The sequence below is a fragment of the Gymnogyps californianus genome, chromosome 3 (assembly GCF_018139145.2).
Source record: "Gymnogyps californianus isolate 813 chromosome 3, ASM1813914v2, whole genome shotgun sequence".
NCBI lineage: Eukaryota > Metazoa > Chordata > Aves > Accipitriformes > Cathartidae > Gymnogyps > Gymnogyps californianus.
In genome coordinates this window covers 109,661,382-109,686,754 of record NC_059473.1, presented here as the reverse complement: position 1 = coordinate 109,686,754, position 25,373 = coordinate 109,661,382, and the positions used below count along the sequence as shown (strand labels likewise).

The 25,373-nt window shown below is 43.2% G+C and overlaps 2 protein-coding genes across 3 annotated transcripts in view; both read right to left on the bottom strand.

Moving 5' to 3' along the window:
* RNF144A (ring finger protein 144A) overlaps window positions 1-13,033 on the bottom strand; it is a 72,238-nt gene extending 59,205 nt beyond the window's left edge. The window contains exon 1 of the mRNA XM_050893533.1: window positions 12,956-13,033. The gene's annotated coding sequence lies outside the window, so the exon portion shown is untranslated. The remainder of the gene's footprint in view (window positions 1-12,955) is intronic.
* Window positions 13,034-17,627: 4,594 nt separating this feature from the next.
* Window positions 17,628-23,137, bottom strand: RSAD2 (radical S-adenosyl methionine domain containing 2). Of its 2 annotated transcripts, XM_050894827.1 has the most exons (7): window positions 22,967-23,137; window positions 22,765-22,930; window positions 22,401-22,562; window positions 21,723-21,952; window positions 20,277-20,426; window positions 18,400-18,432; window positions 17,628-17,855 (listed from the first exon to the last, which is right to left on the bottom strand). In XM_050894827.1, the coding sequence occupies exons 1-7, from the start codon at window positions 23,135-23,137 to the stop codon at window positions 17,691-17,693; spliced, it is 1,077 nt and encodes a 358-aa protein (XP_050750784.1). In that variant the 3' UTR covers window positions 17,628-17,690. The 2 variants fall into 2 exon arrangements, with proteins under 2 accessions (XP_050750784.1, XP_050750783.1); XM_050894826.1 differs by having other exon boundaries at window positions 22,765-23,137.
* Between the last annotated feature and the right edge of the window lie 2,236 nt (window positions 23,138-25,373).

Genomic DNA, 25,373 nt, shown 5'->3' with positions numbered 1-25,373 from the left:
GCCGTGAAACTCATCTCCCTCCACTTCATCCTGTCAGAGCTGATGATGCAGCTCACAGCCTGGCAGCCACAGGGTCCAAGGACAAAAGCTAAAGGACACATAGGAAAGAGGATGATGTTTGACAGGTTATATGCACAAGAAGGAACTTCAGCTTTGGATTCTCACCTTTACTTATGGTGGTGACAACGTGTGATTATGCAAAACGTGATGTCCTCACCAGCCTCCTTAGCCTTGTCAGGAGACTGCATTTCATACAGTCCTACACTGTGACCCCTACAGAAAGGGGGTAGAACCACAGGGTGAAAGATGAGATCCCTCAGCAGTGACGGCTCCCACAGCAGCCAAGGACACAACACACTTATCAAACGGAAATTCTGCTGTGCAAGGTATTTACATGCCACAACCAAACCAAAGTCCTGTGATCCCCGTGCCAGGGAGGTTACACAGAGTTACATCTTGAAACACTTAAGCAGAACTTAAGTGTACAGTTTAGTGAAGAGAGAAGTGCATACAAGCTTTGGGTAAAGCTCTCTGCTGTTCAGTGCCAGCCTAACTCCGCTGTCATTCAAGCCGGGAGGTGAAAATCCCATGGACTCCCTGGAGCAGAGTCTGAAGCTACCACCTGCCACAGTCCTTCCCCTCCTTCCCTCAGGTTTACATATCCCACATCATTTTCTCTTGGCAAGTGTTATTCAGGTTACCACAGCTGAACAGTTATTCATCTGGCTGGTTCATGACAATAAGATGCTTTTTATCAGATCAGATGTGGGAAGCAGCTTAAAGGCTTTTTACAGAAAGCAGCTACATGATTTCACCTACATGATTTCATGAAGACAGAAAAGCTCAAACCATAGTGATAAAAGCTATTTTAATAGATCCATTCATACTAATACAGAAGATACTGCGTGCTGAAAACGGGGAAATATATTACATTTCTAACATGATAGGCCGGAAGATGTAATTACTAGCTTTGCTTTGAACCTGACAGCTATTACTACTCTATTAACTCCTGGATGCACTTGCAAAAGAAGCCTTGTCATTTTGGATTTGTAAGAGGTGGTCTTAACTTGGATTTAACTACCAGGTTTACTCGAATATGTGCAATAGAAAAGCACATACAATTAAGCCTTCATGAGAAGACAACTCCCCCCACACACACCTGCTCATTAAAAAGTTGGAATGGAAAATGTCTTCCCTATATTTATTTTTCCCTCTGATGAAGAGCAAACAATCAAAACCTACTGTTAACATAATGAAATCAGCATTTCATATTTATCTTACTGGAGAAGGTTTTGTAATCTTTCCAGATGATCTTCAAACACAGTAAAGTTGATGAAATATTGTATGGATTCCTATAAGAAGTGACATGTAGGCATACCACTGCACTTTGAACAGTCTTAATACTGTATAGGAAAAAAATGCTTTTTCCACATAGCTTGCTAGTCTAGTTTCTTAAGGAGAAATATTAAAATAATTTGACTATGATTTGGATGGAAGTGCCAAGTGGTGTAAAAAAGTCTGAATTTTGGAAAATTTCTATCCATCCCTCAGACATATATGAGAATATAAAACTATTTTTTAATTTCTCCATTTTCAAATATTTTTTAAAGCTATTGTTCACTTGAAGTACTAGAGAAATTAAACAGGAGTCTAAGGGCAGGTTCAGCCTGACCTAGAATTCCACACAGATTTAACCTGACCTCATTTTGGCAGTCAGTCACAAAGGGACCAGAGAATTTGCTGCTCATCTCAGATACTTTGTGCGTTTCAAAGTATTTGACTGGAAAAAAAGTTAGTATTTTTTTAATGAAGGAAATTTTCTTTTTCATTTTAAATGCCCTAGATTCACATTCCTGCAGTCCTGAAACGCCTACGTTCCCCCTTGAAACTTGAGCACACAAGAGATTGACTGGGTGAAGAGAAACACACGGCACAACTCCATTCAGGCCACAAAATGTCTGCACAACATGTGACAAAATACAGAGGTTAACAGAGGTACAACTACATTTTGTATAGTCTACAGCAAGATGGACAGACTTGGCAATGGTTTGATCACTGGTGACTGGCAGTGAGCTACACAGCCAAAACAAAGGCAAAATAGGAGGCAAGAAGAAATTGTTATAATGGTGTTATCCCAAAGCATACTTTCCCTATATCCCCAGAACTTTGTGGGGGTACTCTCCCTATGCCTGTTGGATTAGAGCTGTACAGTGACTGTCAGTGCTCTTGCCCTGTATCTTGTGTTGTATCAGCACATTTACCAAAGGTGCTGTATCAGTTAAGAGAGGACTATGGTCCTTTAATGGAAAAGGGAATTAGATATGCGATTTGTCTTCAGTTTTCTGCCTCAAGTTTCCCATACAGCCTCAAAACCAAGCCAACCAACCAACACCCCCCTACACACACAGGGGAACACAGGCAGAGAGCGTAAAAGAAGATGGGAATGATCCGAACAAGAATTGTCAGGAAGGAAAATACAGCTCTGTATACAGGGTACACGGCCCCTTCTCTCATTTAGAGCGTGGCATGCAACGCTGTAATTCATAACACCACAGTAGTCAAAGGCCCCCATTCAGCCTGGCTGCCTCCATGGCTAACACCAGACAATCCTCTGAGGAGGTTCTAAAATAACTCTCATCTTTCCTGTCATACAGTACTGCTCACTCATTTACAGACACACCAAGTCTTTGCACATTAAGAGTTCATACACTTTTAAGATGTACCATCAGATACCCAACGCTCTTGTTCATTTTGAGACAGACTGCCCTGAAGCCACTCTCTTCACATTTGTGTGCTTTGCATACATGGTACTTCCCCAGTATAGATGACATCTGCCAAAGCACACTGCATTGAGAGGAAAACCACTATATTTATATTATTCTTTTCTGAGGAACTCATATCTTGTTTTCTTTGACAATTCCATTACATTACTTAACTGTTAACATCCATAGGAAATGTCAACATTCAAAAACAGCAAGTATTTCTGGAAATAATTTATGCAAAGTATCCCTATTTCAAAATATCCTCATTTCCTTGTTTCAGTGTACTGAACGGCTGCTGAGTAGGAAGAAAAAAAATGAAACTGGAGGAGGGTTTTTGTATTTTTGTTATGAAAAGTAACTGTTGTTTTAGAGAAATACGAGAACAGTATATTTAGAAAAAAGTTCTCAGGCAAATCAGGGAATCTTTTCTGATCCTGCAGACTTCCCACCACTGTAGGTATATATTAGTTTTAAATGGCAGGAGCCACCTCGATTAAAGAGAAATCAATCTGGCACTTAGACTCCCCAAGCATATAATGATGCAATCACAGAAGATACTGTTATCATGAAGCCCTCTTGAGCATTTATAAATGCATCAAAACATGATGTGCTTATATCTGATGTATGTATTCAAAACTAAGATGTCCATACCAAATAGGAACATAAGTGTTTTAAATTATTTTTTATCGTCATGTTACAGCATTTACCATTTTCAAGTACTAGAGTTCTGCATATTTTCACTGAATAGAAATAATCAAAGCTCTGATGAATGTCTGGGAGGGATCCTGTTGAGGAACCTCTGATTTTCTCCCACTCAAGCACTGGAACGTTTAGACAGCAGACAAAAAGACTTCGGCTAACATGAAACACCTAAGCTCAGGTCTACAGCTTCTATAAAGAGCATTTCCCACACGTTTCTTGGAAGACCTACTTGCTGATGATCAGATACTAACCTCCTGCAGCCTTTCAGCAACTTTCAAGAGCACAGATACCTCCTGTCCTCCCAATCACCACCTCCAAATACCTGTTTAGAGGCGGGCGGTTCACTTTTAGCTTCAGTTAGTTCTCAATACGTCCTTTAAGCTGCTCTCTTCCATCAGACAAACACTGACCCCACAGCCTTACTCTGTACATGCTGGTTTTCCCCTTCCCCTCCCAGAGGGCAGGCAAGCAGCCTGCTAGGTGAAGGAATGGGCCATTTTGACTTGCTAGCAGTTTTACATGGGCCTTGCAGTAATGCAAGCGGTTACACAGGGAACAGACAGGGCTGCTGTTTCTGAAGCAATTAAGTTGTACTTCACTTAAAGGTTATTTTCTTTGTTTGCTTCAGACCTTCTCCCTCCCCCCCCAAGATTAACAACCTTTTAGCATAATTGGCAAACATTAAAGAAACAAAAACCAAAGCCCATAAAACATTTATCAGAAATCTTTAAACTAGAAAAGATTAGATCTTGCCATAACCTTACAGATTTCTACTGTCTTTCAGTTAAGCCTACTTCCCTTAAAGTTTCTTTGACTGTATAGTGGTTTTTTTTTTGAGGAGAACAAAAGTTTCCTCTTTCATCTCAATCTCCAGATACTGTGAATTCTTCAAAACTTCCATCGCCAGTAGGGCTGGACAATTCCCATGTCACCCATGTTAAGGGAATCACATGAAAGCTCCCTTGGTATTGAAAAGACAAGTGGATTTTCATGTTAGTTGAGGTGACTTTGATAGGACATCCTGATGTGCACATCCACATAATGTTTTACCCAATTTGTAATTTTAGTAACACTGTCCAGGGTATCACAAAAGCAGTTTGGTGTTTTGGGTTTGGTTTTTTTTTTTGGGGGGGGGGGGGGGGGGGGGGTGGGTCTGTCTTCAAAAAAAAAAAAAAGCACCATCTTCACCCTTCTTCCACAGTTCAAGATCAGAATTAGATGATATCACAGTGATAAATACGCAGTTATTTCAATGAAAAGAATGGTTCAGTCTCCAGGGGTGAGAAATGAAGCTGTATGAGAAAAGATACTAAGGTGAGAGGAAAAAGCAGAGATCCTAAATGACCCTGCTGCCCTTTCAGCGATCCCTCCTGAAGCTGCCACTAGCAGCAGCATTGCCTGCCAGAAAAATGGTACATCGCTATTATTAGCACAATGAGGGGACATGATTGTTTGACTCTTCCTTATATTGGCAGCTATGTTGAATCATCCCACCCAAAAGCAATGATTCCCATTAATGAAAGTAACAAGAACAGGCCTGCGTTGGTCTGGAGACCAGTACAGTAGAATCGTGGAGGAGAGGACAACAAAACCAAACCAAAGAAACCCCAAAAAACCCATGCAGACCTTTCAGACAAGAGAAAACAAAACAGTCATCTTTCCAAGAAAAAGCAGCCCCTGAAAACACATTTACCTGTAACTATAAAACCTCATACCAATAGTCTAAATTGAAAGGCAGGGAACACAGCTGTAAACATTATATTTCATTCAAATCTGTGAACTCAGCTGTTTAAGGAGCTAATGGAAATGTGAAGTGACTGGTGAAAATATTTAGCGCTAACTGACAGTTTGCTAAAAAGACTATCACACTCTTTGGATTTATGAGTCGTCTAAGGATTTGTCATAACTTGATTTTAAGCTAAATATCTAATGTGAACTGAAGCTAGAACTACATTGCTGCTCCCTCTGAAGTGAGATTTTTCAAAGGCTATGTCAACCTGGAACAAAAGATGAGAGAGAATTACGTTATCACCCTAATAATGTCTCTTTGCAGATGCAAAGGGGACAGTAAAACAAGCAAGAACTTTAAGTTTCACCCTCAATAGCAGTCACTGGTAAAATATTTGACAATGGATTTCAGATGTCAATCCATGCAAAGTACCTGGCCGACGCTACTGCTCCAGTGGGACATCACATCATGGAAGAAAGGAGATAAGAGAGGTTACATATTCTGAACACCACCACAGCTGATGCCCAGTGACGGCAGCAATTCAATGCAAGCCAAGCTCCAGTGGTGTTTGCTCAGGCAAGCAGCAGAGGTGAGAAACTGCAGCGGAGAGAAGGATGAACTCACGGTGGAGAACAGCTCCCTCGGAGCCACACAGATCCAAAGTACAGGGCACAACCAAACAGACATACTGGAGTCAACAACAGCATGGACAGGTGCCAGGGTCAGCAGCATTGCTTAGTGCAAGCCTTGCACAGCACAAATGTTCCTAGCACAACCTTTCCCAAGGCCGGGAACTGTCACATCACAAGATAAAGAAAAACAAACTAGCTTGGAGCTTTGAGATAAACTTACACCCTGCACGTGAGTATGAACAGATGAAAATCCATGAACTTATAAGACTTTTAACTGTTTACCATCAGAGCTGCAGATGAGATAATACACACTGCACCCTTAGGAAGTGGTCAGCATCAACACGTGCAGCAACTATAAAGTTCACCACCATGTTGTGCTTAACAGCCTTTACAGATTTCACCTCCCAGTGATTAACAGGAAGAGTTGCCTGGTTTGTTTTACCTGCAGCTTACCTGAGGCACAAAGGCTACGACCCCAGCTTGGTCTTAGGAGCAAGCCAGAGCTTCAAGTCTGGTCCTGAGGATCAGCTGAGAACAAACCTCAAGATGCAATGGGCACCAAGAGCTCATCTGAGCTGGCACATGCATCCTGCAGCTGTGACCATGGTTATCCTACCTCTCCCAGCTTTCCAGCTGCAGCTAGTGAAACCTAGTGGGTGTCGTCACATCTTTGCTAGAAAGCTACACACACACACAACTAGAAAACAATGATTGACACAAGCATAGCCTAGTAATTTAAAGTAGAGAGAAATGTCATCTGCAAACCTTTCAAAATCTAAGATGTCAACAAATATCAGAAGTACAAAGAGCATGAGGAAAAAAATTGGAAAGCTTTAATAAAAGTCGTGTTTTTTTTTTTTTTTTTAATTTCAATATGGACTGCCTTTCCACAAATCTAACACATCTTACACATATCCTCAACATGTACATTTGGTCAGCACTTTTTCCACAAAAGTAAGAACGGACAGTACACAAAGGTAAGAGTAATGCATAATTAAAGAAATTAGGTGTAGGTGTTTTCTCCTCTAGGCTCCAAATGCATGACAAGAAATACATTATACATGAAGGAAGATGACAGTACAACATTAATCAAATCGCCATGAAGAAACAAACAGAAGACCGTAAGATGTATTCAACAGATATCAGTGTGCAAAAGTGATCAACTAATTGAAAGGGTCACACAGGGTATGTTTATGCAAAACAAATAGAGGGGAGAAATACAGAAATAAGACTGAACTGTTTCAGTTTGTGTCCTATCAAGTAACATGCTCCATTCAGGAAACAGCTTTATAAAACACAACTACAAGAATCCTAAAGGTTTCTGAGTGTCTAAAGAATTGCTATTACAAGACAAAATTAATACAAGAAAAAAAAGAGAGAGTTAAAATAATTATTTTAACAAAAAGGAATTCACATACGCAGAACATTATTGTAATATATGAAGAGTATTAGAATATAATGTTTAAAAAAACCAAAGAGCCTTTCCTTTCTCATCATGCACTTTCTGCAGTATTATAAAGCTATTTGGGGTGAAAGACTAAACACTTGCTCTTCCTCCATGTTCAAAATTGTTACAAAAATATCCAAAGAGGAAGTAACAGTCTAATTTGAGATAGGGTCAAAAAATAGGAGGACAATATAAGTTGATTCACAAGCAACTGAACCAGTAAAATCCAGTTTCCTAGGAATGTGTGTCAAAGTTACAGAAAGAGTTCAGACTGCAATCTCTCCTTCAGCAGGCATCTTTCCATCTGCCTAGGCTGCCTACCACCAGAAAACTTATAGGTTTATTGGAGATGAGCTTCTACCTCTCAAATGCAACTGGAAGTGGTCAAAAGGTTTATAAGTTATTGAGAGTGAAAGACACGTTCACAGAAAGAGTTGCACGTAATGTATATTTTCTCAGAAAACCAGGCTGAATATATATATATACACACACACACACACACTGACTGCAAATAGCTTGTCTTGAACTTGCAGTCGTTGTTACAAGATTGCACTGGAAACATAAGCCTGACCACACAAGTCACAGAGCATCACTCTCATTCTGCCTGGACAGATGTGTTTCTTAATAGAGGTACAGAGAGATGAAGGAAAAACTGTTTCCTTAAGTAGCAATAGAAGGAAAACCAGAGTTAAACAACATTCATTTTCCTCCTAAGAGGACATAAACATTGTCTAAAGCATCAGGCCCAGAAAAATTGCCTTAAGCAATATGGCATGACCCCTCCTGTCACCCCAGGGAGGAGGCATTTGGGCAGGGAGCAGGCTCTGCACACCCACACCACCACAGCTACCCTGCGTGGTCACTATGGGTGGGCAGCCCTGCCTGAAAACAGAGTGTGAATTCCTCCTGGGAGGGCCTGTTGTCACGTAACACCCCTGAGTACCTGGCAACAGCTGGGCATTTCCCAAAAGTCCTTCAGGTAAGAGCATCTGGCCATACGGCAGGCTCAGGGCCACAGCAGATCCTCCACCCTGAGGTACTCTGGGGATCACACTGCATATGTAGCTTCAGCAGTCATCTAGCAGGCTCATCTATGGTAAGATGAGAAAGACTGATCTGCCAGAAAGATCCTTTTAAATACCAGAAAGAGAGAAATAGTCCCAGGTTCCTCATCATTGGAAGTGTTCAAGGTCAGGTTGGATGGGGTTTGAGCAACCTGATCTAGTGAAAGATGTCCTTGCCCATGGCGGGGATTGGACTAGATGAACTTTGAAGGTCCCTTCCAACCCAAACCATTCTGTGATTCTATGATCAGTGATAACCTGGCTTCCTCACCACTTCTGCTACCCCACCAGGAACAGGCTGCACAGGTCTGCCACAGTTTGTGCATACCAACTACCTGCAACAGGAGGAGGCTACTCCAGGTCTGCATTGCTCGACAAAATGATAACTTCATTATCAGCATACCCAAATCTGGAGACGATGCTCAAGGGCAATGTGCTGAAAAGAAAAGACAGACACCAGAAGTCATAATAACGAGTGCTTCAGGAAAGCCAGTGTGGGTAGGACAGCATGCTATCACTTTTGACAATTCTACCAGATCTGCTCCCTACTAGACATTGTTTAGAGAAATTCAAGGGTAAAAAAATATTTTTATATATAATATAACATTATATAAACTATAAAATATTATATGTAACATTTTATATATATATAGACACATACATAACTATATATAAAAGGAGATTACTGTCTGTGAGATGAAGAAACCCGCACATGGTTCCCTCTCTATGGATCCTCACCAGCAATAAAACATGAAGCAGACCGTCTGGTAAACAGCAATAGCAGAAATACTAAGCATAGGAAGAAGCTGATCACGTAACAGATTATGGTGGGCCAATAATGGATTGTTGCCTTAAAATATTTTCCTAATTTCATCTTCATATCCCTCACTAGCTAAATATAAGAGTCCTCCACAAGGGCTGGATGTGTACAACAGTTGTCAGTTATTATCCAATTCTTACGCTGCGTATGACCTATTTACTAGAGGCTGGAGTTGAGATGAAGGCAAGTCAACTGAAACTTTCTCCAAGAACCAAAGTGATGGCTTTCACAGATTGTAGTTCGTAGTGGAGTTTTATGATAACAGGAAATAACCCCGATACTCCAGAAACAGAACAGTCAGTAAAGTTTCCAAGTGAAAGTCAAGAGTAAATATAAAGACTCCAAAACTTTGGAACCTAGCTGCTCACAAGCAAAGCAGTGATCAGTGCAAACAAAGTTCAGCATTTGTATGCGGTGAAAAAAAATTATGCCTGAACCTGGTAAGTTAGAATCTGTTATTTTCCAGAAAACCTGCAAGACCCGTCTTCACTCCCAAGTATTTCAGATGATCCTTTGGATATCATACGGTAGAAAAAGGTTATATTAAGTAAGCTTTAGTCCATTTCTTCAATCATAAGTAATTTCCATTCAATAAAAACAGGATGTAGTTGTATTAAACTGTCATAATGGTACCTGGCAGATAACAGTAAAGTATTTTAATGCTACCTTTCACTTGCTATTCTTTGAATGAAAAGATGGAAATGATGCTATGAGAAGGAAATAACATTGTCTTGCAAGACTAGAACGATCTGATTAGAATTTTTTTCCTCACAGTAAATAAAACTACCAGACACATTGGTTCACTTTCTCTGTTCCTCATTTTCTTCAGCCTTTTTGAGAAAGGACACTTATGGTGTCACCACCATAAATGGCACCATCAGCAAACAATCAAGCTATTTGAAAACCCAGTTTGTACTAGCACTGCCAGCTCCAGCATTCACTGGCTGCATACGCAGAAAAACTGTAAGCATTTCTGATCCGATTTGATTATGAAATAGAAAAATCATTCCCATCACTTTGCAGCAGGCAGCCAGAGGAGTAAGTGTATTTTCAACAGCTCCTCCCAGCCATCAAAAGTGAAAAATAGATATTATCATTATGATCTTTTTGTCTGATCTCCTTCAAAAGGTCAGGGAAAGATGAATATTATGGGTTCATTTCTGCAAAGCAGAACAGAAAAGGATCCTGTCTTATAAAAAGAACAGCTGACCACAGCCTAAGTTAGACACAGCAGAATTGCTAAACCATTCAAACTGAGTGGTGGGTTGGTTTGTAATTGTTTTCCATTTCATTTTTGTAACTCAAGATACAAAAAGGAATACAGTTAAAAGCAAATCTCCTAATCAAACCATAGACTACTAACTCGACTGCCTAACTATTAATACGACTCCACAGGAAACATGGTGAGAAATATAACACATTCCAATTCCCCTGTTACATCAGGTCTCTAGGAGAGAAAGGGTCTACGTGCGCAGATCAAGCTGCGGGATGATCAGGGTTGTTATTTTTCCCTGAATCAGCACTGGGAGGGCAAATAACAGTTTTCTGCCAGCCTATGAGAGCATTCTTGTAAATACAGCAGATACACTGAAGCCATTCATACCCCCAGTATGGCACTGCAGCCAAAACTCATGGTTAAGACAGCAGCCTTGTCCTTTGGCTTAACTGAAAGGAAAGTTGTCAGAAGTTATAAAAAAAAAACCCACAGAAAATGTGACAAAGACTTGGAATGTAGTACTGGAAAAAAACGTTAGAAACAAAAACAGTTAAGCAAATAGATAGTCTTTTTTTTTTCCCCAAAAAATTATTGCCTTAAAATACTGAAATATGCACAATCCAGATTGTAAGTGAAGGTAACTTATTATACTGTGCTTCAAGGGCAAAAATCTACAATAACTGTTTGCAGATGATAAACACATGATTTGATCTAGTAGCTCCTAGAAAAGGAATCAGGGCGATTTAGAAAGGAGGGGAAATCAACTCTTTGTTTTATCTAAAGGATGGCTCATTCAAAGTAGTTAGATTGAAACATCCGTCATCGTACTCGTATTTCAATCACAGATGGTTTCTCCCCCTCATGAACAATACACAGATTGCACAAGAGGATAATGAGACGTGATGGCCAGGGAAAGGAGGGGTAAAGGAATAAAATTTCATCCTGGGAAAAAAAAAATCCTGTCTTTTTCAAGTAGCTCCTAAGCAAAAGCAAAGATTTCCCCCCCTCATCACCACTCTTTTCTCACTTGATCTTGCTTCTGTTGGGTATTTAACAAACTTCAAGTCAGGTCACTTTGACAGATGCCCTAAGAATACCAGGAGACAGTCATTTAAATTCCCCCACACTGTAAAGTCCCATTTAAGTATAATCAGAGCAGTTTATTTAAAGGCACAAATCTGCCCCTCAGCCCACCACATCCCCATACACCCTTCTCCGCCCCACCCCACCCCTTCACTACATCTCATGTCTGTCAGAGAAGCACACACAAGCAAACCGAAAGGCCAGCAACCAGGCGTTTGAACTACTGATGTAATCGCTTCAGTAGCACTCTGCCCAAGAACATTGTAACTTCAGCTGTAGCTGCTCCTGGGTCAGCACTGATAAGCTAATGTGAAATGAAGCAATCCATTTCACAATGTAAACAGTTGTTTGGCTACACTGGGAACAATATAAACAAATAGATCTATTTATAAATCATTATTTATGCTTGTTGTAGAACAGAGAATAATATGTTCCAGGACAGAAATAACAGTATTTCCAAGAAAACTGTGGAAATTGAAACAGCTTGCATCTTCTTCCACCAGCCTGTCCCATTGACACTCCCCGTTCCAGTTCTATAGAAGCAATAAAACCAGAGTGATACAGGGCCTGATTTTTCAGGAACAAGATACCCTTGATTTAAAAGGACATTGGGGATCTGGGTGGGGAACCTCATTATTATACATATGGTTTCTTCCAACACCTCAAAAAAGTCAATGGTAGCATCTCTTCAGGGCAGTGAGGTGAGAAGAAAAAAAAAAATACAAGCACGAAAAAACCGAGTCCTACTCCTACTTTTTCCACCCCTGCAACCCAAACAAACCAATTTCTCCGCACACTTCACTTGTATCTGAGAACACTGGCTGTGGATGTCAATCCACACACCCCTTTATTTATTATTTTCACCCTCTCGAAGAGTGGCTATTGCACTCCGAGGCACCGAACTGTTTCAAGGAGCTTTAGCTCATTCGTGGAAATCACAGAACAGAAAACACGCGAGCCCAAGTAACCGTTTTCACTACGTGCCCAACAACACCTGCTGGAAGCCGCACCGCCGGCAGCACCCTTTCCTCTAAGGCAGCCGGTGATCTGCCATGCCCTCCTTGCAGCCAGGTACCGCTCCCAAAACCGAACGCCCCCCGCCTCCTACGGAAACACCACCTTGCCGGCAAAGGGGCACCCAGCGGGGCGGGTGGCGCTGGGTGCCCGGGGCAGCCCCCCGGACGCAGGGAGCCACCGGCAGCAGAAATAACGTTGTTTCTGCCCTTACGGCACCCCGAGGAGGAGGCCCGCAGCCCGCGCGCCTGCCGCCCGGCGCGGGAAGCAGCAGGCAGAGCCCTTTACGTAAGGGGATGTGGGTGCCTCGCGCGGACCCGCGCGGCTCGGCGCCGCCTCCCGCTGCCCCACCGCCGCGGCGGGGAGCGGGGACACCCCCTACCCCCACCCCGGGGCTCAGCGGGGCCGGCGGAGGTACCCCCACCTCCCGGCCGCACCCTTCCTGCTGCGCCCGGCTCCCCCCGCCCGCTGCCCAGGACGCCTTACCCTGCCGCTCCAGCCTCTGCCGGCACGGGGCGGCCCGCGGAAGGTGCGCGGCACCCCGCGCTATCCCGCGGAGCCGCGGCAGGGCACCGCCGCCCCAGGCATGGTCTCCACCCCCCGCGGCGCCGTCAGCCGCGGAGCCGGAGTGTGCGCGGCGGGCGCCGCTCCCGGGCTTTTCTCCGGCGGGGGCGGAGGAGGGGGAGGAGGAGGAGGAGGAGGAGGAGGAGGAGGGCGTGCGGGGGCGGGCGCGCCTGCAGCTAGGCGGGCGCCATTAACTGCCTCGCCGTCGCCGCCCGCTTTGAAGCGGCCGCCCCGCTCCGCCGCGCCGGGCACAGCGGCGCCCCCTGGCGGCGGCGGGAAGCGCCTCCCGGCCCGGCGGGCGCGGGGATCCCGGGATTTCCCGCTTGGCAGCGCCGGGCGTGTTCCCTGCGCTGGTCCGAGCAGCGGCGGCGGCCTCCCTGGGCGTGCCGGGCCGTGCCGGGCCGCCGGTTTTCCCATGGTTTTTTTGATTTATTTTAAGGAATCGCATCTCAGGTTGCCCTAGTGTGACGCCCCCCGGCCCGGCAGGTCATTCAGCGGCAGGAGAGAAACAATGGGGGACTGATTTTACAAAGGAGGGCAGAAGGGTTTGCCACGCTTGCAAGGAAAGGAAGAAGGGAAACGTAAGGAAACCATGATGGGCACGGCTGTTTTGCAAGCACTGCTTAGCAAAAACAGCTGCTTTCCTGTTGCTGGTTTATGTATGAAGCAACGACCGGCTTTCTTCCGTAACGCACGGAGACACAAAAGGAAAAACACCGAGCTGGAGAGATGAATAGGAGCTGTCTGGTTGATTTACTAAAACGCAGCTTACGCCCTTGCCCGAGCTGTAGCAGGGGTGACACAACACAGCAGCCCCCGGGGGGCACCTTGCGGAGGTCGTGGGGTCGGGGAGTGCAGGCGGGGAGGCAGGAGGCATACAGCATCTTGCTGCAGCTCTGCTCCTGGGCACCTTCACTCCACTAGAATATGCAGAAAAAAAACTGGCAAAGGCAAGGGGGAGGAAAAGCTAAGCTTCCCATCACACACAACCAATTACTGTGAAAAGCTCAATTTCAGGTTGCCTAGTACAAGAGTTTATACTGCAGCCTGAAGACAGGAGACGAGCTTGAGAAGCCGCTTGTCTTTACTCCTCTAAATTGACTAGTTTTTCTCTCTTATTTACCATAACAGAAGATAATCTTTTTTTCTCCTCAGATATTTATGGATAGTTGTGTCTTTCGTAACGGCTGTCATCTGAACAGCACAAGGTATTTTAACTGTCTTCTCCCAGCACAGCCCAGTCCACTCAAGCTTGTAACAAATGCTTTTCATCACGAGGAGAATCACCACTATTGTTATCCATTTCAGCCTAGATGCTGCCCTTGGCATCGTGCAAGCAGCCCCCTGTGCTAAATACAGACTGCATCCAGAATTACAGATCTCTTGTGAATGCAGTCACACATTTTGCTAGTAGGGTTCTGGGTTATATTTAAAAAAAAAAAAAAAAAAAATGACAGGCAAACTTAAGAAAATAGAGCATTTATTGAAATGTGCAACATATGTGAAATATTTAGCACTAATTATGTGACAGTATAATTTTAAAAGTCATCATTTTTAACATTCAAATACATCAGCATCCTTCACACTGAAAAAGAAGGCATCTTAAAATGCATCTTAAATGGCAGTTTTACTCATTACCCAACGTATATTCATAATTTTAACTGAAGTCATTCTCCCAAACGCTCATTCTCTACAAATTTTACAAATATGAGCAGCTGCATAATGCTAGTAAACGACAGTGTATGTTCCTTCCCAATTCAGCATCTTTAGCAAGTGCTTAGCTGCAGTACTATGAGATTACACATGAAAATACAATTAAGCGTATCTGTGTTTACAGGACTTAAAATTAAATCCTGACTCTTCAGGGTCACAATGTACATGTAATCTCTAAGCCTGGCAGTAGCCCTATTGAATTCAGTACTATTTTCCTAGTCCCATGCTGAAAGTTAGGCCCAACTACAGAATGAAAGCCTAAAGTCCATTTTTGGTCTGTGAATTGTGTTTATAGATTAAAAAAAATACACTAGGTTAATCAAGCTGTAGCCAAAAAAATTTTTGAGATTTTACACAAAAATGAATTTTGCATATAAAAATACCAATAGCTATTCATTAATTTCAATGATTGTGAAACTGTGTTATGTCAAATTCTTCATTTCCAATGTACACGACTGGCATTTCCTCTGGAAAAGAGTATCACACAGAGCAGAAACTTTTTCTTAATTATGTATGGTAGCAAGAAGCAATGTAAAATCCTTAAGATTTTAAGAAGAGAAGAACTTAGAACCTTCTGATAAAAGCCATCTTCAATGTCTTTACATTATTTACTGGATTTTCACATTTTCAGCTCCAGTTTGTTTATCCTGCAGCTTCCTCTGTAGTCACAGAGGATCTCTTGCAGCAAAAGAACAGCCATTTACAGAGTAAAATGCAAAGCACAGAATGGCAGGATTTCTGGATCTGAATGGGAGTTTGTGTACCTCACATCTGCGTGCTGTGATACAGCTGGCATTTTCTGCAGAGGCAGCAAGCTGGTAGATTTACTGGTACATTGATGCACTAAATCTTTCCCCATGCTGGGACTGAGCCAGCACCAAAGGAAAATGCTTCTTTTCTATCATGCAGCGTAGATGCTGAGGAAGAGGCTAGATTTAACATTTCAGCAATGGGAACGCAAAGGAAGTCAAACCCCACAGTTACATAAATCTGTGCTGCCCGTAGTTGCTACTCAGGCAGAACTCCAACCAAGGTCAGCGAAACAGCTGCCAAAAGACTGTGGGGTTAATGTGTGTGGGCCACATTTTAAATGTCACTTAGTATTAATACAAGAAAAAAAAATACTGAAATGTGTCTAGTGCAAAATACAAAGAGACAAAAGAGCGCCACTGAGACAGTACATTTACAGTTAGGATAGTAAAAATAGAAACCAAAGGAATTATAAATGGAAACATTTTCACAGTGTATTCAGAGATGCACCTTCCTTTATTCAGAAGTAGCAGCTCCTACTTAAGCGCTTTCCCCTTCAACTTTTAAGATGCATTAGGTGAATGCAAAACATTTCTCTTGAAAACCTCTTAAAAAAAATCAACTGGCATTATGAGAAAAATGAAAGAAGGTGTAATTTTCTGTACTTGGTACATTTAATGCATGCTGGCTCCCAACTGCTGCAAATATTTAAACATGTGAGACAGTCCAAACATTGAGTTCAATGGACAGGACAAATGAGTAGTGCCAGCTCACTTCTGCTTTGTGCAATGCTTATCCCCATGCCCTTCATACAGAGCTTTGCGGGGCGGGGCTGGGGGGGGTGTAGGGGGGGTGTAAGGGGATGGGACTAGTTAAATTTGGAAAACTGCAATTATAAAGCCGTAACAATTGCCAGAAAACCAAGAACGAGGGCAGCATATTAGATCATTGGTTTTGCACGGGTTTTTGACTTTTCTCTATTTTATGCTGATGCTGACAGCTTTTAAAATCAAAGACAGCTATCACAAAACCCGATTAGTTTCACTTAATACCTGCACGTTTGTAACCAGCAAGCGAGAATGATTACTGAGCCAAGCAACCTTTAAAACAAGGTTACATGATATATCAACTTTGTTGTTTGTAATTCCATGGCTTAGCAAAATAAAAAGCATGCAAATAACAGCCAGTATGCAACAGAAGGTACGTGTTAGGTGTGCTACATAGTATTAATTAATTTCAGAAGGAATCTTCATCAGAACTGTATGTACAGGGAGAGAAAAACATGGTAAAAATAAGTCAATATTTGCAGGTAAAAGGAAAATTGAGGAAGTTATTAATAAAATGCAAACACTGTTTTCACTGTAAATATTTGTTAGAACTAAGGCCATTGCCAATGTGAAATAAGAAGTTGCTTGTCATTGGGCAAAATGCACTTTTATGTTTTAGGACAAATATAATATTCTTTCATGACTAAAAATAAGTTTTCACAGAAAATTACGTCCCCCAACATTTTTGCAAATATTGTGTGTGTATAGGGAGGAGAGGGAAAAGAACAACAGACACTTTTACAGTTGTCTTAAAGAATGAAAATTGCCAATGTTTTCATCTTGATTTCCTTTTAAATACATTATTACAGATAACGATTCCTAGATTCTGACCCTCTATTACCCCTGAAAAAGGTAGGGGCTGCTTCCAAAGGCCTGCCAGCTGGCCCTCTTGTGATCTAGCGAGGAACTGCAATCCACCTTTCCATATGAATGAGGCACAATACGTTCCCTGATAAGAGTTTCCACTTATCCATCATTACAGCTGTTTACAATGAATTAGAGATTGGGGTGGGTTTTGGTTTGTTTTCTGGCATGCACACTTATGTATTATCTGAGCACCGTTTCCTGTGTGACATTATATTAACTGTCTGCCCTTAAGTCCTTCATACAATGGGCTAGAAAGTTGATTTCAGAGATCTATTTACATGAAAGCTCTGAAGGTGCTTGGTAATGTTCAACCAAACAATACATAAGAACACAATCTACATTCTAAAAACATTTAACACGTTCACATATAGAGTTATACTGAACATCAATCTGTATAATATACCAAGTGTAGTTAAAGGCATTAGATACATATTTACACATGCATACGTACAAACCCATTTTCTTTACATAATGGATGTGCCCTAACTCACTATATTGAGTTACCAGTCCAGTTTCATGTCTGCTTTACTCCACACATACTTTCCTCCTCTTTTTAGGAACATCTTCTCATCAAATCCACTGAATTTTATAGCTGCTTCTATGCCAACATCTAGGATAGACTTGGAAGGCTCTTTCCGTCCATTTCTACAGTTCAGAAAACGCATCTGGAACATCAAGACAAGACGTTAGAAAGTCAATTTGTAAAAGCTTAATTTTTCTACAGAATTAAACAAGTTGCGCTGCAATCCCACAAAAGCCTATGTAAGTGCATGAACAGTTTCACTGTAGTCCTTAGAAGGCTCAGAAGCTCATGGTTAGACACATTGACACATCTTAGCAGGAACAAAGCCATACCGTATGTTTACTCTTCAGTTACACGTAAACTAAGTAGGGTCTTTGAAACTTAACTTTCAGGACAAGTCCTGTATTTTTAAATTAAAGAAAAGCAGCAAAGATATCCCGCGAAGATACACATCTACACTTTAAGATTCGTGATGCAATGATTATACAAGCAACCTGATGGCAACTTCTCCTTAGGTCATACTTATATTCAAGTTCTCAATATGTCTGATGGGAAGAAATTACATCTATTCCTTCTACTACATGGTAAAATTATTTTATAGAATGCACAGTAAATTGAATTGGTTATCCCTGTTGTATACATACATATATTAGCATACAAATACCAAGTATCAAACAAAGACTTACGTATTCATCCAGAATGAGGTATGAATCCCTCATCTGTAATAGATCAAAATAAAAAACTAAATTAATATACAAACCAAAATTCCATTCTAGTGAAAAATCAAGGACAAAACAAACAACTATTCATTCAAAGCCTGATCCAAATCTTTGAAACATGTAGTGTCTTACCACTATTTCAGTGGGCTTGGATCAAATTTATAGAAATAAACAACAGGATTACTAGCATGACTTAATGCATGAATGAACTAGTAATTCTTGGAATATGACCTCTCAAGTGTCTAATTGAAATGTGGGTGCCCAACTGGAAAAAGGTGTTTTAAATAATATCCAAGTTTTCTATTAACTTCTACACCAGCAGAACTTACACTGTTTTGCATACTGGGATGATTATGACATTTTCCAAACAAATGACATGACCATTTAAGCTGGGGTGTTTAATTATCACCCTAACAGACAAAGGTGTTCTCCCAGCTCAAAAAGCTCTCAGGTCTGCACCAGGAAATAGGCCAACAGCTGAAATAAGACATGTTTGCTCAGCTAACTGGGCATCTCCTACATGATCCTCCCTAAAATTCTCTAGGTAGCTGGAGCTTGCTGCTGTGTAGAACGGGAAATCTGTTTGATCAATTTGGTGTCCATCTTTCACACAGGTTTAACAGAAATCAGAAACAGTCTTCTAGAACCAAACCTACTGAGGGAAGTCTACTCTTTTTTTGTAGGACTTCTTACATGGCAAAAAATGTAGAAACAATTCTGGGTTCTCATCTAAACACCTTCTCTGAGTGCTCTCTCCCACCAAATGCCTTAAACGCTAAACTGCACAGTCCCACTTCTATGTCTTACACAGTAAAGGCAACCCAGTTTGCTCACTTGAGCTCTCTATACATTAAGAAGTAAACTGTAAACGGAGAGTCTTAATCTGTGGAGAGGAAAAGGAACACAAGATGGGAGATTTAAGGCATTCCTGAACTTTGTTCAACTTAGTATCTCCTCATTCAGTTCATAAACTTTCTTAACAGTGAGTCTTCTAACTCTCCTCATGCCATGTATAGGGTCTGTAGGCATCTTACAAAATGTCCTGAGCTTCACCCTTAGGCACTTAACTCCTTTACTGCAGCTAACGTAAGCTGGATGGCAGCTCATCAAGTTAACTGCTGGGCTCTGCAGTAGCACAAGGAGTCTCCTGGTGAATAAAGAGCCCGAACGTGTAGTCCAAAGGAGTTCAGATAGACAATGTTAAAAATGTGACTTTATTGTGGGAGGGAGTACCCAGTAAGATGTGTCAGGCAAAAATACTAGTTCTTGTTCCTCAACACCCAATATAATGCTGACTGGGATGATACCTTGCTTTGTGTAGGTCGATGACACTGCCATAGCGTAACATCATGGTGAATCTCTATTAGGAAACTATGCTTAGCGTATGAAGTGTGTTTACATTAACATTCAACCTTTTCAGGATCTTGTGCCCTGGTGGAGAAAAGCTATTCAATTCCAAAGGGCTTAATTATTGTTTAGAGTTCACCATTCAGCTGTGGAAAACTCCAGTTTCTGCAGTTTCTTTGCTGATACTTTATACATCCATCTCACTGAGCAGAGGCCCACATGACGCTGTGAGAGGACTCCCGCTGGTTTCCACAGGACTGGGATCAATGAGTTTTTACTCTCCTATTAATAACTTCGTGCTCAATAAAAAGCCTTAAAGAAAATTAAAAACCTTGGCTTCCACCATAACAAAACCAGTTGCTGACAAAGTTGTACTGTATCTCTTCTAAGCCAATACTAATAGGGAAAGTGTTAATTGCCATGAAAGCTTCTAGTTCCTTTCCATCTTTCCAACTTTATTTGAAAATAAAGTTACAAAAGGACAGTTTCAATTTTACCTTCTGATTAGATTCAGGTACCAAACAGGAGACCTCTTTGTGGCGATCCAGGAATTGGTCAAATTCTTCATCGCTGATAACAAATTTCTCTGCTTCTCTCAGGGCATCCTCACCGCTGTTCTCCCCTTCAATGAGCAGGCACTGGAATACCTGAAGACAGAAGGCACCTGGTTAAGATTTTATGTTTTCACTTGCCTTGAGGATAAGAGACTGTCACCATGACAAAAACCTTCAGTTGTCTCAGTAGCAATGTCTTTAATTTTTCTGTCAGTGGAGCCACACTGACACAAATTGTGGTAAGTGAATACTACACAAAGGGCACGGTGCAGATTTATTTTTAGCAAATTAACATTACATAGTTCTAAATGTAATTATACAGTCATGGTTCCTGACCAGGTTTCCACAGAAATCTTAACTGCTCTGGCCTTAATAAGGGCACAGGTAATCAAAGCTTAAATAAACTTTCGATTGAACCTCAAATAGTATGGCTGTATTATAAATGCCAGTAAGTACTATGTACAATGCAGACTATCAAGTCAATCTTTATTCTTAAAGATTTCAACCTGATTGGTGACTGTAAGTTTAACTAGCTTCAGATGGTCACAGAAAAGATAGGGACGACTTCCCAGAAACAAAATGTAATAATTTGTCTACTTAACAGCCTCCTTCTAAAGGCCAAGTCCTCAAATACATTCAGAATAGACTTTGGGGGAAAAAAGGTGCCTTTGCCATCAACATGCTCTGTAACCCCACTAAGAAAGTAGGCCAGGAAGCTTGATAAAATATTAAAATGTCGTATTTTCCTTACACTCCTTTAGTAGGACCAAGATTTCACTTACAGTGATTTTTTTTTTTTCTGGGAAATCATGTGTGTATACCAATTCCCATGAAGCAAATAATGAGAAATTATTCTACAAGTTCTCCCATATTTATAAGTCACATTATCTCTACCCATTTTCAAACTGATAACATAATGTATTTAATACACTTCTAGTAGAAAATATAATACATGCACACTAACCACTAGTACTCTATAACAGAACATTAATGTACTAATGTACACTTATATATTGCTAATATTACCTCTAATGTATCATTGTACACTAACTTTTCCTCATTTTCTCTACACCATGACACATTTTCAAATGTTAAAGACCTTCTATCTTATTTTTAGTATCATAAAAAACTAGATCGACATACGCTGAAATAGTAATTTCCTGTAAATATCACAACAAAAAAGATTCTTGACACATTGGGCTCCATTTAAGTGCAGAAAGAGACAGAACCTGTCTCAACACCATGTAACACTGACAGGAAGTCTGCTAACACCAGCCCAAGCTGGAGGTGGAGATCTGACTGAGGTCATTAGAGGTTCAGACAACTCCTGGACTTCACTTCATTATTACTTTTCTCTGAACAGGAAACCTACGGTGTATACTACTTTACCTTCCAGCGCACGGGGTTGAGTGCCTTGATCTGCTCATTCATATCTTCCTCAAAATTAAATCTGTTGATCACTGAATTTATTTTGAAAGCAACAGCATACTCTCGGCACCACTGTCTCAGTTTATGCAGATTTTCCACATGGTTCTTCTTTCCTTGACCACGGCCAATTAAAACGTTGACATCCTCATCAAAACTATCACATGAAATTGCCAGAATGTCTAAATATTCACCTGAAAACAAGTTTTAAAAATTGATTAATATGCAGTCCCTCAGTTAAAAGCTGTCAGGACTCTGCCTACTTTCACTTCCTTGTGATCTGTCACAAAGTGTCATGTAAATACAGTTCTGTAGAGTCATCACATGAACCGCAAAAGCCACAGCAGCAGCAGCAGCGTCAAAACACGTATTTTCTGTGTGTGTGTCCCCAGCATTATGGAAACAGTCTGAGCTATTATTTTATTATACCATTATACCAAAGAGGCAATAGTACAAACTGCCTATGTTCACAACATATAATTAACAATATTTCACTGGTATTTATGTTTGGTTTGCGTTTACTGTAAATGAACCACTAACAAACCGTCTCCCACTTGCACCAAAAACCATCCTTTGGTGAAGCTGCCCCGAGGAGGTTCCCAAACCCTGCCAGTGCTTCTGTGCACAGTGGTTTTTCCTTACCATACTTCTTGAACCACCGTTCTTTAATCAGGCTGCCGTTGCTAACAATGCTGACGCTTGGTAGCTTCAACTCCTGCTTGCAAAACTGGACCAGCTTGCCTACAAATTCGCCTCTGTCCTGAAGAAACGGTTCTCCTCCCGAGAAATTTATTTTCTCCATTCCTAGAAAAGGACCACAGAAAGATGCTGTGAACCTCTGCGTGCCTATTGCCCGCTCCTTCCACACGCTGCCAGTGCCCGACTGCAGCGATATGAAGAGGGACACCTCCCGGGATAACTTCTTCGACGCCACCCGGTCCTGCCGGGACGCGGCCGCCGCGCATCCCCCCGCCCCGGCTCCCACCGGCGGCCCCCCCGGACTCACCCGCCTCCCTGAGCATTGCCAGCCCCCGCTTGGCCTCCTCCAGGGGCAGCACGAAGGACGTCTTGGCCGTGTGGAAGCAGAAGCCGCACTTGTAGTTGCACTGCCGGGTGAAGTGGTAATTGACGCTGGTGGGCGTCGGGGACGCGTCGTCCCACTCCCGCTCCCGCTCCCGCTCCCGCTCCCGCTCCCGCCGGGGGTCGGCCGGGGCGGCGGGGCTGGGGGCCGAGACCCGCCGCCAGCCGGGCAGGGGCAGGGAGAGGGGCAGGGAGAGGGGCGCCAGGCTCCAGCACAGCGCGCCCAGCCGCCCGCGCAGCACCGCCAGCACCGCCCGCGCCACCGCCAGCGGCAGGCGGCCCAGCACGCCCAGCTGCATGGCTCGGCTCGGCTCGGCTCGGCGCGGCTCGGCGCGGCTCGGCGCGGCTCGGCGCGGCGCGGCGCGGCGCGGCGCGGCGCGGCTCGGCTCGGCGGGATGCGCTGCGGTTCACTTGGACCTGGCGGGATGCGCTGCCGTTCACTTGGACCCGCCTGGGCTCGGTTCGGCTCGACTCGATCAGGCTGGGCTCAGTTCGACTAGACTCCACTCGACCCGGCTTGCCTTGGCTTGGCTCGGCTCGGCTCGGCTCAGCTTGGCTTGGTTCGACCCGACCCGACAGGGCTCGGCTCGGCTCGCAAGCTCCAGCGAGGCGCCCGGCGCTCCGCGCTTAAGAGCGCGGCGGCCCCCTCCCGTCCCGCCCCGGCGTGCCGTGCCGGAGCGCGGGGAAACGCTCGCTTTCGTTTTCCTTTCTCGCAGAAGGGAAACTTGGCACCGAGCCGCGGGGGCTGGCTCGCTGTTTTCCTTCTCCTGCCCCGCTCCCCACCACCCACCCCCCCCAGACCCGCTTCTCGGCCCTGCAGGGCCATCGCGAAACCCGCCGGCTGCCCAGGGCTGGTAGCTGGTTTGAGCACCTCGAGGTTTGAGCACGTCTAGCACCTGAGGACCCCTTTTTATGTGTGTGGGCTCAGTGGCTTCAGTTCTGGTCAAAACCGGTGTGACTCGTGAAGCAGGGGGAAAGCTGAGCTTGTATAACAGTGCTGCATCCTTCTCAGAGACAGCCATGAGCTCTTCTAAGTTTAAACAGGTTTGCCTTGCACAGCACTTCAGGTTAGGGAGCCTGATGACTTCAGATTCATTAAAAGAAAGTACTTGAAGGTTCTTTAATTCTTGGTCTCCAATACTGCCTAAAGCACCTCAAGCAAGGCTACTGCACCAAGTTGAATATAGGGTTAGCCTTAACAGCAGGAGAAGTTGGCAGCTGCTTGAGGTGACACATTGGTGGGGCAGATGGCTGCCTCCTCATGGTAACACCAGCAGAGACCAGCATCAAGCTGCCAATTCCCATATTCCTCAATTCCTCAGTAGCACAGCAGCTATTGCTGGAGAAGGAGCACCAGTTGCTATCTGCAGTCCTCCAGTGTGTCTAGACACACCAAGAGGTCCTTCATGGCTTTTCAGCCTCACACTGCCTTCAGTCAGTCTGTCCTCATTCTTGCATGGGCAGCTTAGTGTTGCCACTGCTGCCAAGGTATGGAGCCATACTCAAATCTCAACACCTACCAACTGCATGTTGGATATAGCAGGCTTAAACTGGAGCTTTGCTCTCTTCCATTGACCTGACAGAACTGCTAGTGTAGCAGGACAGTCTTGCCCTCATGTTGACTTCTTGCTTTTTTCCCTTGAAAAAGGAGTACGAGAACTAGCTTTATCCTGTTTGCAAATTTTAATGGGAAACAAAACATTCTTGTGAATAAAAAGTGTTTCCTTTATGTTAATTAGTACTGTCATTTACTATCCTTAAATTCCCATCACCTTTCCTTCACTTTCCTGGAGATGATCTACTGGCTCAATGTGGTGGTTTAACCCCAGCCGGCAACTAAGCACCACACAGCCACTCGCTCACTCCCCCCCGGTGGGACGGGGAAGAGAATCAGAAGAGTAAAAGGAAGAAAACTCGTGGGTTGAGATAAAGACAGTTTAATAGGCAAAGCAAAAGCCGCACACACAAGCAAAGCAAAACAAGGAATTCATTCACTACTTCCCATTGTCAGGCAGGTGTTCAGCCATCTCCAGGAAAGCAGGGCTCCATCACGTGTAACAGTCACTTGGGAAGGCAAACAACATTACTCCAAACGTCCCCCTCTTCCTTCTTCTTCCCCCAGCTTTTATTGCTGAGCATGATGTCCTATGGTACGGAATACCCCTTTGGTCAGTTGGGGTCACCTCGGGGTGACACGGCTGTGCCCCCTCCCAACCTCTTGTACACCCGCAACCTACTCGCTGGTAGGGTGATGTGAGAATCAGAAAAGGCCTTGACTCTGTGTAAGTGCTGCTCAGCAGTAACTAAAACATCCCTGTATTATTAACACTGTTTTCAGCACAAATCCAAACCATAGCCCCATACCAGCTACTATGAAGAAAATTAACTCTATCCCAGCCAAAACCAGCACACTCAGTAATATCTGGATCAGTGAATAACAGGACGTCAGGTTTTCCCCTTCATTCAGTTTTTATTGTTATCTCTATCAGCTGTTTCTTGCTGGAACGGATTCATGCCAGTAGGGTAGGATGGGAG

Excerpts from the sequence above, each read along its gene's own strand:
- RSAD2 (XM_050894826.1), bottom strand. The coding sequence starts at position 23,137 with ATGCAGCTGGGCGTGCTGGGCCGCCTGCCGCTGGCGGTGGCGCGGGCG. Across the intron at positions 22,563-22,764 it reads GGCAATGCTCAGGGAGGCGG|GAATGGAGAAAATAAATTTC; the intron begins GTGAGTCCGGGG and ends GTCCTTTTCTAG. Across the intron at positions 18,433-20,276 it reads TACCTGAATCTAATCAGAAG|ATGAGGGATTCATACCTCAT; the intron begins GTAAAATTGAAA and ends GATCTATTACAG.